This window comes from Danaus plexippus, assembly GCF_018135715.1.
Source record: "Danaus plexippus chromosome 3 unlocalized genomic scaffold, MEX_DaPlex mxdp_30, whole genome shotgun sequence".
In the NCBI taxonomy this organism is placed as follows: Eukaryota; Metazoa; Arthropoda; class Insecta; order Lepidoptera; family Nymphalidae; genus Danaus; species Danaus plexippus.
This window is the reverse complement of record NW_026869845.1, coordinates 3,098,224-3,116,966: the sequence shown is the minus strand read 5'-3', so window position 1 is coordinate 3,116,966 and position 18,743 is coordinate 3,098,224. Positions and strand designations below refer to the sequence as shown.

Sequence of the window (18,743 nt, the reverse complement as noted above, 5' to 3'; positions counted from 1 at the left end):
ACAATACTAAAATCACTGAATGCAAAGGACCGGGCTGTTTTATTCATAGAGTCATAGAGATTCATTGTACCATAATGCTATTTGCTGTTTAATCAAAAACAGATCTTAAAAAAAAAGAAGAAAATTGTGTATTCTTCATGGCAAAAGACGAAATCAAAAGTTACATTTGTGAATAATGAAACGAAAACAAGTATTAGAAACAGTTTTCATGATTCGAAACGATTTTATAATATTCAGACTGGCGAAGGATGAAATGCACGACAGGGGTAATCGCCTTCAGGCTGAACATATTAAATAATGTAACCCTATCGACTTCCATTCCTGTAATGGCTATATCGTTGCAGCTGGTCTCCTATTTAAATGTATAATCGTCGTACGTGAGGCCAATAAATCAATCCATGTCGTCGGTAATGCACAATCCATTTGCTCGCATGTAGCATAATTGCTGTTAGCGCCGCCCAATGGCCACATTAGCCCGAGTCGACCCCCACACCCGACCCCTGCAGAGGCTGAGACTCGAATTAGCCTCCTCTATTTTAATGGCTGATTTTCTAGCTCACGAAACCGCGGCAAACGTCCGCGCTTACGCCACTTAAAGGCGGAGAAAATAGCTTAAGTGCTTTCTCTATTATACTTAAGGTCGTTCGTGAAAAGGATAATTTTCAACTCTCAAGCGCCCCGCCCGCCTTTGAGATAGATTAATATGGATGCGATAATATTGTCACAGATTCTGTTTGAATTGTACTCATACTATAACGAATATATTGTACTACTAAAATGTTTCATTCTATATTTAATATTTAATAAAAATAAAATAAATTTGTATTTTATAATCAGTTTTTTTTTCCGTCATGAGTATTTTATATTAAAACGTTGACGAATGAACATTCATATTTTTCTGTCTCAATGTGAGATAATATATTTTTAAGTTGGGTAACCTATTGTAGTAGCGAGAGGGTAGCGAAATAAAGCTTTTCCAACAAACAATAGTTCCGGCCCTTTGTCGCGCTCAGAGTTGAGTAAACATTAGTAGTTGAGGCCTTTGTGACCGCGGCTTGAGAGGTTACGGCCACATAGCTTCCACTTACCCTCCTTTACTATTGTTTGTTTGATATATTTTTGTCTTTGTAAAGTCTTTGCTACGTTGAATTTGTTTACCAAAATGGAGGATTCATTATTTAGAGGAGAGCGCTAATTTCATCATAACATTTACTTTATGTTCAGACGACCAGGTTTTTTAATCTATTTGTTGAATATTAACATAATGTTATATTAGATATAAATAAGAATCTACATTAATTTTATGTAAACAAAAACTTTAGCAACTGACGTAAACACGCTCCTTATACAAAGACCGTAAAAGTTAAACTAAAACGTGGAAGTCACGATCCTATCATAAATTACTGTTTCAACATTAACACCTACTTTCCATAATAGCCGATAAACCAAATTTAGTTTTCATGTAAGGCACCCTCCCAGCTACTTATATAATAAGCAATGATCAATGGAGATTAATCCTATTGTGTGACATGCAGACAAAAAAAGCATATCAGAATTATTCCGCCACGGTCGCGTTAATATCTCCATAACATTAGAGCATGAGCATTGTTGGCAGCCACTAATGTCAGAACCCACCCGCTCCAAAGGATTACGCGTCAAATGTTGACAGTTGTCAGTGAAACAATGAACGCTAGTGCATTCCAACAATACGCATAATAGCTTGTGTTTATTTAATTTAAGTCACTCGCAATGGAATAAAGTCGTGTTTTCGCCAGCGGCGTTCCGACTTGAGAGGAGCGCCTCGGGGCAATAAAATTAATGAAGCGTAGAGATGGGACCATTTTACTTGTATTATTCGTCTCCTGCGGGCTGAGACTGAAGCGAATGTCCATTAGTTCTGTTTTAACATGTTAGCGAGGTTGAAACGTTGTAAATGCGATTTACTTTACAGAGAGGGAGAGATTCGATAGAGATCAATATACTATGCTATCCAATACATTTAAAGTTGCGCTTTGAAACAATTATGCTATATGTATTATCTATCGGTTACAGATGTTAGCTTTCGTCATTGTTATACTAATATTCTATTCAATAAATACTTATATATTATTAAAAACTTTTTTCTCTCTATAAAACTAACATTATCCCCGAAAATTTAGAATTTTTTGATGCAAGACAAACATCGCTCGTGTTGCATGAACAATAGTATTACAGCGTATTAGCGGTTAACTGATGATCAAACCGACGGCCGACGACTCACAAAAGATTATATCTATGACGGGGTGCTGCTATGTTGTATCGAATGAAGCTTTTAGTACTATAAAAATGTATTTAAACTAAATAATAATGTGTAATAAATGTATTTATATGTTGTAATATTATCTGTCAAGACTCTCGTAAATTATTTCCTCCGAAGATATTGTCTTAAGCTGAATGATGAGTAGCCGTTTTATAATAAAATAAAAAAATGACTGCTGAATATTAATTTCTTATATGTGAATTTATTCAAAACGACCGTTTCAACTCCTATGAAAATATTTCAATTCACTACTTTTACATCGCTATAAACACTCTAAGGACACAAATACAATCTGTAGTATATACCTATAATGATAATTGAAAATACATTTGAATTAAATGATAATGAAAATAAGGCAGCTTAAACTTTTAATTTAATTTCTGTTACACCATTTCTGCGGATTGCGTCACCGTTTTCGTAGAAGCGTCGTAGCCGGAGACAAATTTCGTAGTGCTTTGTTCCATAAAGTTGTCAACCCAGCGAAATGTATAAACAAATTAATTATTATATTCATTCGAGTGTTTTCCTTGTAAAGTGACTATTTTTCATCACAGTTCATACAACATGAATAATGTATGACAAATTATACAAATATACTAACTTTATTTATTATATTAAGAAAAAGTACGAATGTGGAGGTCCAAAATAAACTTTAGCAACATGAATAGACAAAAAGGGGTCAAATCTAGACATACTATAGGAACTCAATATATAAACTTGGTACGCTATATATCACTGCTTTACATTTTTCTTATTTAAAATGCTTTATATAGCTTGTCGAAGTATCTGGAAGAATTAAAAAGTATTAAATCGTATTCTTAATTTAAATTCAAGACAACATGCGGTATTTTTTTTTTAATAACAATTTTATCAGTAACAGCCAAACAATCGCCAGCGGTAAGCTATCGCACGGCCATTACACGAACATTTGCCATCACTATTACCATATTATCTGATGTGTTACTACACTCGGACAAATACTCGAGACAATAACAAGATTAGTGTATAATGACAATAGGATTTTGCGAGATCTTTATCGATAAAGCGGCGATACCATCGAAATTTAAAACCCCGTATGTGAGGCAGCGATCATGCGTTACAATATATAGGTGGTTATGGATTAGTCGTATAATAGTTCTCCATAATAAATCCTATATATCGAATTCGAAAACAGGAATTAATGTTTGTTAAATGTTAGTAAATTATCAAATTTTATTATTCGGTTTTCTCGCAACTGTACAGAATGAAGCTACAGATGAGTATAACACAGACTTATTTTAACTTGACAATACAAGCAAAATTGTTATAATAATTAACACATACATACATATAAATTGGTAATAATTTAATATTAAATTGCAAAGCAACTTTAATTATAAGCTAAAAACTAATATGACAGTGGTATTATAAAAGAAACTGTAAAAGTGTCGTAAAAATTGAACACACAAAAATAAAAGAACACGCCAATGATAAAGTTTTATGGGGCTATTACATAGCAACAATAGGCAGAGAACGCGCCAGAGGCTGGGAGGTTTAGTGCATCCGATTTCCATACAAAAACTTCTATTTCCCGAACTAAATGGCACGTGAGAGGACATAAAAATGAGGGAAACTAGTACTACATGATAGTTGTTAAGTTTGTTGTCGGTACACACAACGTATAACTAAAAATATCTTATTCGCCGTTTATCTTATCGACAAAAATGCAGGTAGAATTCTATAATTTTCTATACCTTAAAACTATTATGTCTATGTACAAATTACTTCTGAAAAAAAATCTATATACTTTTATTATCGGTGTTACAGAAATTAAACTGTTATAAACAATGTGGGATTGATCCGACATAAATATTTGTAATATTATGGTTTGATAGCGGCAGGTTTTACTATAACATCAGAATATTTGGTTGTTATAAATAATGTAACTGGATATAAAAATTATTTTTTTTATCGATTCAACAAAGGACCATAAAAACTTTGCGAGGATGTGGCCAGCACGTCAAACTGAAGTCAAGCCTACCGACTTGTTCCATCTCCTGAGGAAGTGATTTGTCAGCGCCGCCCCCTCTCGATTGAATAATTCAAATAATCGAGGTATTTATATGTAAATAGCGGGATACATCTCCATACGAAAGGGACTATCGGTACATAAATTTGGCAAGAAGACGCGAAAACTGCGACGCACCACCGAACTGATTTATTCGCCAAGTTTTGGAAAAAGTGACTCGCGTCAGGAAATGTTTGTCTAATCGCGTTTATTGCCCCGACCCACGATTTTTCACCCCGAAGGACAAGGGTGAATCGTGCCCATATTACATACCAATACTGGAATGAGAAAACATGTTACGATATTTTTTATCAAATAACAATTCGTTAGTTTGTATCCATACCCAGAATTCATTAAGACGATATTATGAAATGAATAAGAAATTGATACGTGTGAAATCAATTATTAATTAGAAACAATTCATGGAAACAATACCTAAGGTATTTGGTTCTCCGTAACGAATATCATATGTTCGTGGCACTCTATTAGTCATCCTGAGCGGCAAACTCATCAATCATGCTTGCGCTGCTCTAGGTAAAGTGTTAATAATCGTTACCACTACTATTGTTCTTTATTAGCAACATAATTCACATATGAAATAGGTCGTTTCTTTACGCGTATATTACAATTTTAAGCCCACCTTTTATGACATATTGACATTGACATTTTAGAATAACATGTGACGTCTGGATAATTTGACATGTGTTAAATAAAAAGATGAATCATTATATAAGTATTAAAAATAAATGTCTGTGCACGGATGAAGGCCACATTTAAAACAACCAAGTAATTAAACATAAATATAGAAAATATATCCAGCTGGATATCAACAAATCCTGAAAGAAAAAGGATTGAACATGAACAGATCTTATAAAATACACATTAACAGCTTCTTATGTGCAAGAGTTTCTCGGAAACCGATCATATTATATAAAAATAGGTTAAAAGCGTCTATAATGAGTTGTATAGTTGTATAGAACATAGAGAAATAAGTAAGCGAGCAACAAAACGCACTTTATCAGGTGGCGGGCGCTTTATCTTGCTAATGACCAACCCCTCCAGAGTAATAAAAGTCGATATCAACCTTAGTGTGGTCATCGCCTAGCTCGTCTTGATACTTGACAAAAAATATAATTGCTATTAAATTATTTAAAGCACTTATATTTAATTCTATTATATTTTAATAATTTATTCTAACATAATTTTGTTTTTAAATTTCAAAATATATTGTGCAGATGGAGCTTAAATTTTTAGTATAATCTTTTCATAAATAATAACATTATATGTAGCTATACTCAATTGTTATTAGACATCATTAATCAAAACAGTGTATAATTTAATTTATTATTTAATCGCTTAAGAAACTGTATATATATTATATAAGTTGTTGGTTTTGTTTATCAGTAAAATCTGTATAAATAGATGCAGATTTTTTTAAATTTTTAAACGATCTTATATGATACAAGATTTGTTTAAACTTTTGTAACGTAAACCCGCCACATTCCTCAAAAAAGTACTAAAGCCCTTCGAGTCTTATTAGTTTTAAATATCCATTTTTAGTATTCTTATCAAAAATATTTTTTATAAAATATTTGTACAGAATAAAGTTTGCTTTACAATTAATAGCATTGACGTATTTTAAAAAGAATTTTGACAATACAATTTTGACAAGATTAATAAAATAGGTACATAGTGGGATATGACAGGTAACAATAAAAACGATGAGTATTGAAAATAAATATCAAAAGAAGCTAATATCAAAACACATCGTAGCAGTTCACGCTCACTGAAGCGCGGTTGAGAATTAGCGGCGGCGGGAAAGAAAAATGATTGTGACAGTCCGGCGAACACAGCTAATGGAGTCTGCGTCTGCGAAATGTTGCCACTTACAAACACTCAGCTATTGCTGTGCGAATTACAATGGTTGTATTTATATAAAAAAATAACATTATTACTGCTTATCGAATTATAAATATTGTACATTACATCATTAACTCGGAACTGTGAAATATTGCATATAACATGATCCCAATCTTTATAAAAACTTAATGTCAAAATTTTTAAGCTGAAAAAGCTGCAATTATATAATTGAAGGCGAGATTCGAACTAAGAACCATAAAATTCAACTGAAAAGCTCTAGTAATCTTATAGTAATAATAATGAAAGCTAGCTGTTAACTTTTTCGACTTTTATACATTTATGTTTTTAAACTTATATAATGCATATATATATATTTAAATATATATATAAATAAATATATATATGTGTATATAATAAATAAATCATATAAATTCGTTCTAGAATAGATATCAATTACAAGATAATCACTAGATTAGACACTTAACACCAATGCCGGCTGGTTGTTTGATGTTATCTAGTCAAATTTAAATCACCAATACAATACTCGGAGGGCCATTTCCAAATAAGTTGAGAGCTCATAGTAATAACAGAGCCCCACCCCTACGCTGTCGAGCTCCCCTCACAAATTAAGTGTAAAACAAACCTAATGAAATTTAAATATCTCTTCGACGACGTAATAACTGCACAAATAAAATCATGTTGGGGGAGAATAATCGCTTCTATTGTATACACATTGTAGGAAATTACGGCACGATATAATAATGGAACCTTTTCTAAGTATTTATGAGCACATCTTACTGTATATTTTGAGACTTATTTGAGTGTAACAAGGTTTCACGAGGGTTAGAATAGCATAAGAAGGGGCGGGGATGTTCTCCAGACAGTAATAGGCTCTCGGGGTGATAGGCATACCTCTTATTGTTGGCTTGTTATCTGATAATTCACTGTAATGTGTTTAGTAGTGGGATGTAACAAGAAAATGTAAGAGGATAATTTTATTTGGTTCCGTGCGGTGTGTTTGATTCAACAGCTTCAAAGTTTGTTAACAAGATTGACTTGATTAATAAGGTATAATTGACTTAAATGAGACAAGTTTCTTTAAGAAATATTTTGAACTGCTGTCAATGGTTTTACCCATTTATGATTATGTAACAAACGAGCACGAATTCAATAATCATATATTTTCTGTGTAATAAGAGAAAATAATCTCAAAGGGACAATTCTTTTCTACGTATTTGCATTCGAAATTAAAATGCTCGGAAATGCCAGTAATTATTCTAGCAGATTGCGGCGAACACGAATTCAAACGAACTTCTTAAAATCACGTTTCCGCTTTCAAAGGGGAGGATACTAATTTTCTTTCAACTCTTAAAGAAGCTTCCTTTCAAGGAATGTAAAAAAAAAAAAAAAAAAGTTACAATCGAAATGGAAATTTGCGTTTTAAATCCTCTAATGAAGCTGAGAAGTTTGTAATGGAGGGGCGAAAGGCTGCGGGCAAATTGAGGAAAAAACTTGAAAGGAATCCACTAACGTACCGACGGCAAAAACGTTCGGGAATTTTAACAACAAATCGAAAAGCTAACCATTCATAATGACGTTTCGGAATCCATTTACATCTGGGTGTAATTCGGTATAAATTTGTGTATTAAAATAAAAACATTAGCGCTTTTGTAACAAATTTTATTTATATATATCATCGTGGAAACGGAAACAATGTAACGATCACTGTTGTGTGTTAGCGATGTGTGTAATTATTTAGACATTTTTAAAATCTTTTGAACGTAAACAATGTTTGTTAATATTATTTTCTATAAAATTGTGTCACTTAGACGTATTGTGTGTGTAGAGTGCATTTAACAGGTTAGTTGATCCCGTGCTTATTGTTGTACGGCCGCGTTGGCGATGATTGAAGGGGAGTTGACCGTCTCCCCGAGACTCTCGAGGAGCTCCTTACGGTAATCGTCGAAGTCGCCGTCCACCTGCCGACATATTGTATAGTTAGATCTAATACTTTAGCGAGTATACATTTAAATTAAACTAATATTTACGGATTACTTACTACGCGTTATTTCATTATTTTTAAAAACTACATACTCCCGACGTTTCGGTTACTCACCAGCGAGCGTGATCACGGACAGACGGGATGTGATTTTTCTTTTAAATAAAAAAAATAATAACGCATAGTAATCCGAAAATATTAATTTAAACTTTCATTCAGCGTATTGATTATCAATACGAGTTCCACTTCTCAGTAACATCACAAGTCACTTTACATATCGTTTACAATTTAATACATACTAACTAAGCTGACAAACTTTTCTTCACGTGCGTATTGTGTTTAAAATATAAGTGGGTTTATAAAAAATTAACTATTACATCATAAGACTAACTCATTCGTGTTAACTCAACACATTACACAAAATTATTATCGTTTATAAAAAAAAAATCTACAAATTCGGCGAAGCATTCCGCAATTCCACGCGAATGAAGCCATGGCATAGAAAAAATAAAATTATTAAAAATGTTTGTAATCCAATCTATTATAAATGACCAAATCAAACTTAATATTATTATTGAAATTTAATTATCAACAATATTATTATAAATTAATGGAATATTAGTACGAAGTATGTATATCAAATAACATTGACGACGTTCGAAAAAATTGTCTCTCAAAACTGGTCACCAAACCATTACTAAATAAAGGACAAAGAAGTAAAAATATTATTTTGGCTGATTTGATAAAAAAAATAATTGTCCGTACTTGCAATATCAGCATTAAAGAACACGCTAAGTGTTACCCAGCTATAAAAAATAACATTGTGCAAACAGATCGGAGTAAGTATGATAATTCGTAACATACGTAAGAACTCTTTTAGCAAAACCTCCTTAAAGAAGTTGGATAGAATTGTGGAATAAAAAATTCATTAATATTAAATTCTATTCCGATTCAATTATAACCTTCTCAATTATATCTGATTAAATCAATTAATATTAATTAAAGTTAATTTTTAACAATTTATAAGCGCTACAAAGTCACTGAATAAAACAGGAAAAATCAATGAAAATCTTACTTATCGGATGTTATTAAATTTCAGACATTCATGTCCATAAAAAAACTGAAATTCTGAACAAAATAAGATGAAAAAACAGTCGTGATTACCTCCTGGTAAATTAAAAAGCGCATTATTTCAAGTGCGACTTGATCGTAGTTACTTTGAAATAACTAAAATGTTATTACTTAATATGGAAATCCAAATATCTATTTTTTAATTTTAAACATCCCTAATATAATTCCTTTTCCCCTTGTTAATATATAGACACATCCACTTGTCCACCGAATAAGATAAGAAAATAATAGAAAAATTCCAAAAACATGGACCTTACATCTAGATGTACTCGTAAATGATAATGGTATTATCCCAAAATAATCGAAATAGTCATATAATGGAAGCCGAATAGCACGCAGTCCTTATGGTCCTCGGACAATCTGAATGTCCAGGTCCCCCCCCCCTCCAGCAGCTGTATATCTAACATCATCACCCACCTCGTTTATCGTCTGGTCCTCTATAACGTAGAGAGCGCAGTCCGTCTCCCTAATGAGTCGCTCGTCGTGAGACACTATCACCACTCCGCCCTTGTAAGCGTTGATCGCCTCCGCCAGCGCGTCTATACTCTCGATGTCCAGGTTGTTGGTGGGTTCGTCCTGATCAACATCGTTATGATTTAGTTTAACCATAGAAACAATCTATGTTTATTGAATTCTGAAGAAACATTATTAACAACAGTATTTATGAGCTAATATATTTAATTGATCCATAAAATAAACTGCGAGCTACAATTGGCGCTGTTTTTATTATTCTTATCGATGAGCTCGTGTATCGGCAAGACAGTTTAAACTTAAAGGATAATATAATTCTATAACATTTCGTTGTATTTTATTCATATGTTCGACTTTCATTAGTTATAAACCTATTTTTCTCCACACGACATTAACAGGAACCACTTCATCATAGCTACTAATTCGCTCTCTCCTGTTGTTTCAAAGTCTGCAAGCAGCCTTTCTGTTTTTATGAGAACTTATTTAGGGAAGTGGAAGGCGAAGCAGAGATTGTAGATTTAACCCTTAATCTTAAGAACTCATCCCTAATCACAATCCCTCACTGTAATATGACGTCATTTCGTCCAAATTTAACAGAATGGTCACTATCACTTAAGCCTATCAGTTTGGAATGAATGTAATATTGACAAAAGAAAATCTTTCTACTAACAAATAATTAAAGATTTTAAATCTAAATTATATCAATATTAAAAATACACACCAAAATAATAACATCGGGCGCCATCAAGGTTAACTCGGCGAGCGCGACCCTGGCCTTTTGACCTCCACTGAGATCCTTCATCTTGATGGTATGGGCGTGGCTCTGAAGACCGAATGTACCGAGGGCCTTCCTCGCCTTCTCGTACTGAAGACCGAACAATCTCTGCAGATACTCCACAGGGGACTCCTCGGCTGTGAGATGCTCTCCTGAATGCTGATCGAAGCGACCTATCCTCTGTTGGTCATATAATGGAGTATTTCTTGTTAGCCTCATACACAGCGTGGCAAATAAGTTAAAGATTCAATAATCTATTATAATCGTACGATCCTCTGTTTGTTGTGAAATGGAGCGGAACATTGTTTATTGAAATTTAATTGTAAGCCTTATAGTGTGTTCCACAAGTAAAACACGAGAGGAAGACTTTGATATTGTGATTTTATATAAAAAACTAATATTACTATAAAACTTTTGAACCAAAAAAGTCCGCTAAGAAAACTTACTGCAAGATGCCGGTGAGAAAAAAAAATAGTAATAAAAATATTTAGTTCACAAAACCAAAATAGAACTTACCAAACGATGGTTCCTGATCAAATCCCCTCTGATAGGACTCAATTCACCCACAAGAAGTTTGAGGAAGGTTGACTTTCCCACGCCGTTGGGACCAACGATAGCGATACGCGAGTTCAGGTCGATACCGAAATCAACCTCCCTGAATAAAGGCTTCTGGCCGGGGAAGAAGAAATCCACGTCTGAATTAAATAAAGACACGTTATTTTTATATCTCAATCATCATTAAACCAGTAGCTTACATAATATCATGATTAAATTATGCTTTCTTATCTTTGGTGTGTAAAAAAAATATATTACATATACATATCAGTGGCGTGCACACCGTAGATGCAAATAAGCACTGCATACCCTACCCATATAACAACTAAACCTATATTGTTTAATTCTTAATTACATACTTTTAATCATACATTACGAAATACAAATGTTTACAGATATTTCAAATGACATTTGATTCACTATTTGTTTAAAGTGCCATCTATAAAATATATAAAACGAAACATTGTCGATCGGCCGCTGCTGACTGCTAGCGCCGCTATGCAGTTAGAGCGGCGATATGCACAACCACTCGGTGATTATTTTCCATACAAACATTCTCAAGGATGATCTACAAATCTCGTGTTGTATAAGAAAATGTTTGCATGTGTGTGTGCGAAAACCCATGCATGTATTGTATTCGAGAAGCACTGCATCCTTTTTATCGTTGAAAATCTCGTAGAAAGTGCGTTAACTGTCAAATGAAACGGGACTCTCTGATTGGTCGATAAATTGTTCATATATTTTTTCACCATTTTGTTATTAGTGAATATTGTAATTTGTCTTTCTAAACGGAAGTGAATAAGGTTTAAGTAGCAAATTAGTAAATAGTGAATTAATTTATTAACGAATTATGGAAATAATAACTGGTGATGTGTAATGTGTGTGTAAATTAATTACGAGTACATTTTCAATTGTAGTTTGAATTTTAAATTTGCCGTTGTCTTTTGTTGTTGTTTGATAATACAATTAAAATAATTACAAAAGGAGGGTGTGTGACCAGTTGAGAGGGAAGTAAAAGGTAATGTTTTTCGTTTTAATAAAAAGTATCATGATAGTCTTAATTGTATATAAATTCGTATTTTTTTTCAACATATTCAGCTTACCCTACCCCAAATCTCTGTGCACGCCACTGATACATATGAATGAAAAATTAAATAAATCTGTCAAAGGTAGAAATTCAAATTATTATTACAATGAGTTCGATCCCAAAGCTTAACTGTTATGTAGTTACCTGTTGTTATATTGATAAATAGTAAGTTCTGCTACACAGTAATAACGACATACATAACATAATATATATATTGACAAAATAGGCATTAGGAATTAATTAACTTTATATGTATATATGCAATAAAATTGTTGAGTCCATGCTTTCATTCAAATGTGTATTTATTAAACTTATTGTGCAGTCCCAGTCAAAAATTGTATAGGTTATGCTTCCATTAAGATGTGTATGGGTCTTGTAATGTGACGTCACTTTGAAGGTGTCATTCTTGTGACGTCATAGGTATATGTAGGTGTATTTATTAATGCTATGTATATACTGACTGTGCAGTCCCAGTATGGGCGGTTGTAGTGGTGGGGGGTCTGGGAAGGAAAATTTGACGAGGTAGTCCTTGGGTCTCTGTAACAGGGTCACCGGCGCCGCCCCGTCTTCCGCTTCTTCCCTCTGAGACTTACTCCTATTCTTCTCCTGTTTCCTCGTTAACGCGTCCTTCTGCTTCTTCTCCTGATAATACAACATATCATGATATATAATATTCGTCTGAGATTTGAGTATACAGTTTTAAATAGTAACAGATATAGGATAGTATGAGACAATTGGGAATTATTCGTGGTTAGTGACCAAAACAGCACTATCACAGAAACACACTAACCTCGTGTCTGTTACTAAAAAATTATTGAAAAGAAAAATATAGTTTCGTTTTAACAAAGGATCAAACTATCACCATACATACAACAATCTTAAAATTAATGTCACCAGTCATTGATTTGGTAAGGAGGACTTATAAGGGGTTGAGAGATATTGTGTTTCTTTAAAAGGTGTTAGCGGTATTACAGACAAAATATTAATCAATATTATCATTAAATTATAAATGTTTAATATATAGTAGAATAAAGAACTTATAAACTTTTGTTTTATGAGAAAGGTTGCAAACGAGCAGACGGCCTACTTGATGAACAGTAGTGACGTCGCCCGTGGACATCCGCAACATACATGTTGCGGATGCGTTGCCAACCCTGCTTGTTGAGGAAAAGGGAGGGGTGGGAACAAGGAAATGGCAGGAAAGTGTAGGAACGAGGAAAGGGAGATCGGCTCTCTCACTCATCGGACGAAAAGCAGCCACTAAAGGCTACTTCACGCCGATGTCCTGTGAGGGGGGGGGGTACTGCCCCGGTCGAGCCAGCCCATGTTCGAGCTATAGTAACTTATAAAGGAGATGGATATCATCCGCACTAAAGGTGATTACTAATATACAGACGATACAACTTCACATGCAGACGTTAAACTACATATAAAATACTTATTATTTATATTTAAAAAACAATTTATATATGGATGTAGTAATTCATATTCTCTTACAAGTGTTGGTCAATATGAGATGAGAAAAACAATTCTATGCATAATAAAGATCGTGATATGTACTATAATCATTATGCCAATGATATGATGTGATATAGCATGATATGTATGATAATATATGATAAGCATTTTCTTACAGCAGCCTTCTTAGATGTTCCATGCGCCTTCATTTCCTTCAAACGCTTCTCCTGTTTCTCATACTCTTTTATCATCTCCTTTCTCTTTTGTGCGTACATCTTCTTGAACATTGAGTAATTGCCCTTATAATACAACAGCTTCTGTTGATCCAAGTGTATTATTTCGTTACAAACGTTATCCAGGAAGGACTGGTCGTGGGATACAACTAACAATGTCTTCTTCCATCCTTGTAAGTAGCTGTAATTTGTCAATAATTTGTTATATTTAATAAATATTTAAAAAGCTTAAATAATCACAATGTTCCAACACGTACTTGTCCAACCAAATAACGGCATTCAGATCTAAATGATTTGTAGGTTCGTCGAGAAGTAACAGCGTCGGTTCAATGTATAGAGCTCTGGAAGGAAAATAGCATATATTTCTATATGTAAGGCGGCCCATACGTCTACAATAATATTGCACAATATAGTTGATTGCACGATATTATTAGCAGTGTAGGTATAATATTGATAAATTGCGCAATGATTTAACAGAAGTTTGAGCGAGCTTCAACTTTATTGCGCAATATGATTTTTTTTTGTACCGTGTAGGGTTAGTATTGCGCAATATTTTTTCAATTAATTGTTTCGAGCGGTTGTGATCGGTTCAGTCATGTGAATGGTTTGTGTATCTTATTGCTAAATATTATTTGACGTTTGGATTAAAAGAGGGTGTTCAATATTATTGCACAATAAAAATATTGTGCAAAATTATTGTAGATGTGTGGGCCGCCTTATGATTATTATATGCATCGACTATCCCTATATTAGATCTTTAATTGAAAGTAATCAAGACACTCAAAAAGAAAAATGCCAGATTATATTTTGTACCTTCTACTTGCTTATATTAGAATTTGTTTTTCTCTAACAACCATTCTAAGAAATCATTAGACGATAAAGCAATAGGGTATATATTACTACTCTCGACTCAATTCCTTGCTACTCTCTTTATCTCATTAGCAATAGTAAATCCCTTGCAAGTAATGCCAAGTAGTACTTTAGTTAATCAACTTCTCAAACTACAGCTCATTTTGCAACATTTTAAAAACTCACCTGGCGAGGGAGACCCTCATTCTCCAACCTCCAGAAAAGTTCTTGGTAGCCCTATCTTGCATTTCTCTGCTGAACCCTAAACCTGCGAGAATACGGCGAGCACGGGGTTCAGCAGAATCTGCACCTATTGCCTTCAGCTCGGCATACACCTATAACATACAAAACGAATAAAAAACAATATAAATAGCAACTTTAAATAGCAAAGAAATTTAAATAGCAACAATGGAATAAAAATCAATTTAATTTAAATCAAAACAAATTTAACATTACCTCATTCAATCTATCTTGCTTCTTAAGGTCACCATTCTCAATATCCGCTTCCAATTCCTTACACTCCTTTAGCAGTTCTGAAATGTGATTATTTTTTATACCGTCCGCATCACAGATTCATATAAAAATGGCCTCTGAATTTCCTTCATCATACCTGTCCTTTTGACATCAGATTCTAATAGTGTATCAACGGCACTCATATCACTAGCGGTGACCTCCTGCTCACACAACAGTATATCTATATGGGGTGGGAGGGGGAAGGCACGTTGTGCCAGATGCCTTAACAAAGTAGTCTTGCCGTGACCATTCGGCCCAACCAGACCATATCTCCGACCATTCGCTATCAATAGAGTCGCATTTACGAACAGATCTTGACCTTTAGCGCTAATCGAAAAGTTCTCCACTTTAATGTCCACTGCGTTTTCTAGAGCTGCCATTTGACCTTTAAAAAGAATTGTCCACTAATTATTGTCTAGAAGTGTTATAGGACGTTTAATATAATTTTCATTGTATATTTACCAGCCGTTTTCTGTGCTTGACTAACTGTAAAGTTAGCGTCTAACTCGCTATGTCCTTGACCGCCCTTCTTAGTTAGTAACTCCATCTGCTTCTCATATTCCTGTTGCTTCTTCAGCTTCTTCTTCTCTTTGTGACTCAATTTCTTTTCGGTTTTTTCCTCAAGCTATGAAATTAAATAACTTGTATGTTTATGACACAGATTTCAAAATAAAAAATCATTAATAAAAACTATGGTTTTCTGATTTACTAAGCAACATATTATGCTAAATTATAGCTAATGTTTGTGTTGAATTGAAAGTATTATAGTGCGTGAGGTATAAGCTGAGCTTTGCATTTGTGTGACACACGGATAGTGTAGGTTTGATGTGAAATTTTACGTGCCACGTGCTTCTCTAGGTTTGAACCGGTGTATACTGCTTTTACTCCGCCACGCACCTTCCGCACTTAACCTTTTGTACTGGCAGCGTCACGTTATTTAATACTTAATATGTAATATTTGGAAAAAGTCGATACTATGTCTATTCGAGAATGGAAAAATGTGTGTGACCATGAAAAAAAAGAAGAAAAAAGTTTGATGGTCTCTACGCCGCTCTTGATGATATAATGGAACAATTTCTTATTTATAAAACAACACATCAGATGACAGCAATGAAGACGAACATTATAATGAAAATTTCGAAAATGCAATGTCAAGTGAAGAAGTACTTGTATAGTTTTTTCAAAAAAAAAAAATTAATTTATTATATTTTTTTTCCATAATATTCATAATATTTACATCTGGCCTTTACAAATTTTGCTTATTTTTTTTAAAATCCAGAATAGCTCTCGCACTTATGCTATGTATCTATTTAAAATATAATAAAATTGAATTCTAAAAGTTTTTTGTCTGACTCTACTTATACTTTCGCTCACACAGATGCAAAGCTCAGCTAAGTCTCGCGGACTACACCATAGTCACATTTAAAAGAGTACTCTCAAATGTAGAGATATCCATTATCATAATATTTCCTTCATCATTTTTTTATGAAAAGTCAAACCTTGTCTTCCTGTTCTTCTGGTTCCTCTTCTTTAATCTCAAACTTCTTCAGCTCTTCCTCTATATCGTCAATATTGTTTTTCTTCCTATGTTTTCCTTAGAACAAAGAAATAAATGTTAAAGAGTTATTATGAAGGAAACATGATAATAATTAAGTACATTATTGCCATACCTTTTTTCACAATGGGTTTTAAAACATCTTCTTCGTCTTCAGATTCCATTTTCAATTCTTTGTCGCTCTCTTCATCCGGCCAATCATCTTTCTTATCTTTACCTGTAAAAATTGGTACATATCAATTTTGAAACAATTTTTTTTAAACAAATGTAACAATGAACTGCTTCTATATTGCTAAGGTTGATTCTACAAAATAGAGTACATATATGAGGTGAATAACAAGTAAAAATAATCAAACAAAAAAATACATAATATTCTTTAATTCATTTCAACAAACGTTTTTCTTAATTGTTAGAATATTTTAAAGTCTCTAATACCATTTAAACACTTTAAAAAATTACTGAATGATCATTTCTATACATATAATGACAAAGTTAAAATGATATGATAGGTCTAAACACAGTCTAAAGAATATATAAGTAAATAATGTAAACAACAATACCTTTTTTGTTTTTCGATTTAACTGATTGTGCATTACTGGAAACATTGCTGACTATTGACTTAGAATCTTCTAGATCCTCATCATCAGATGATTCAGCTACTGTTACTTTTTTTTTATTTTTACCTATTAAAATATATTTTTGGGAGTAGTTAATAAAAGAATTGTAGTAAAGTTACTGTTACATTGACAAAAATCTGTACATAAATATGTTTTATGTTAAAGTATTTCATATGTTGTATATTTATAAAAATATACTTAATTAAAATAGTATTTTAATGTCGATTACCTTTCTTTTTAGTAACAGGTTTTATGACTTCTTCTTCAGGTTCCTCTCCCTTAATATCAATATCACTATTTTCCTCCGACCAATCATCTTTCTTTCCTTTACCTTTAAGAAATCATGCTTTAAATTGATGCAAAATGCAGGACATATTTACACTTAGTAAACCAAAAAACTTTTATTTTCTTGATATTTTAAAACTTACACATTCATTGTTATACATAAAAGACAGAACATTAATAATGTATATAAAACTAACCTTTCTTTTTCTTGCTCTGTTTAGACAAACTTTTATTAGCTGTGGAAGTTGTGCTACTTTTGGCTGACTTGTCATCATTTTCATCTTCTGATAATTGTTCTAAGCTTTTTTTAGCTATTTAATTAAAAATAAATTAATAACTTTCAGAAACGTTAAGCAATATTTAATTTATATAAAAAATAGTCATTCTAAATAATTTATAATAAGTATAATAATAGTTGCAATGTTTACGTCACATGAACAAATACAACTTCTTACCTTTCTTTTGCGACTTTTTTACTGGTTTTGGCAAATCTTCTTCGTCCGACAACGGAGCTTTTTTTAAATTATCTCCATCGTCTCCATCACTAAAGTCATTAACAGCTTTGCTCTTCTTTTTACCCTTTCCCTTACTTTTTGAGGTTATATCGGGTGTTTCAATTACATTCTTTGTTGCTTCGAAATCGTCGTCCAATTCAACTTTTTTTTTATTGCCCTTCTTTTTAGACATACTTAGTTTTTTGAAAAACTAGACAAAATATTTAGCTCCAAATAATTTAAGTAAAACTTTTATACACACAAATATGACACGACTAGAAACTTTGATAGTTCAACTATTGAAGTTCAACTGCACTTTGAAAGATGTTGACGTTTGACAGTCTTGACTGACAAAACGATTTTGACATGAAATGGAATATAACAGTCTTTATGAACTATTTATCCAAAGCCTCGCCATATATGATATACCTCTAGTTTTACAATAATTTACCTGCACAGTAGGCATAATCGAAGTGAATGAAAAAATTAACTAGAAGATATACCAGATGAGTTTT

At 32.9% G+C, this 18,743-nt stretch overlaps 1 protein-coding gene across 1 annotated transcript; it reads right to left on the bottom strand.

Moving 5' to 3' along the window:
• Positions 1-7,870: 7,870 nt before the first annotated feature.
• LOC116772782 (ATP-binding cassette sub-family F member 1) lies at positions 7,871-18,540 on the bottom strand. Its single transcript, XM_061526871.1, has 17 exons — positions 18,190-18,540; positions 17,932-18,045; positions 17,679-17,780; positions 17,393-17,515; positions 16,948-17,049; positions 16,777-16,871; positions 15,740-15,902; positions 15,375-15,662; positions 15,221-15,297; positions 14,951-15,099; positions 14,173-14,256; positions 13,859-14,096; positions 12,686-12,866; positions 11,099-11,277; positions 10,529-10,762; positions 9,754-9,912; positions 7,871-8,185 (listed from the first exon to the last, which is right to left on the bottom strand). Exons 1-17 carry the CDS (start codon positions 18,419-18,421, stop codon positions 8,084-8,086), a joined length of 2,622 nt encoding a protein of 873 aa, XP_061382855.1. The 5' UTR covers positions 18,422-18,540; the 3' UTR covers positions 7,871-8,083.
• Positions 18,541-18,743: the final 203 nt, after the last annotated feature.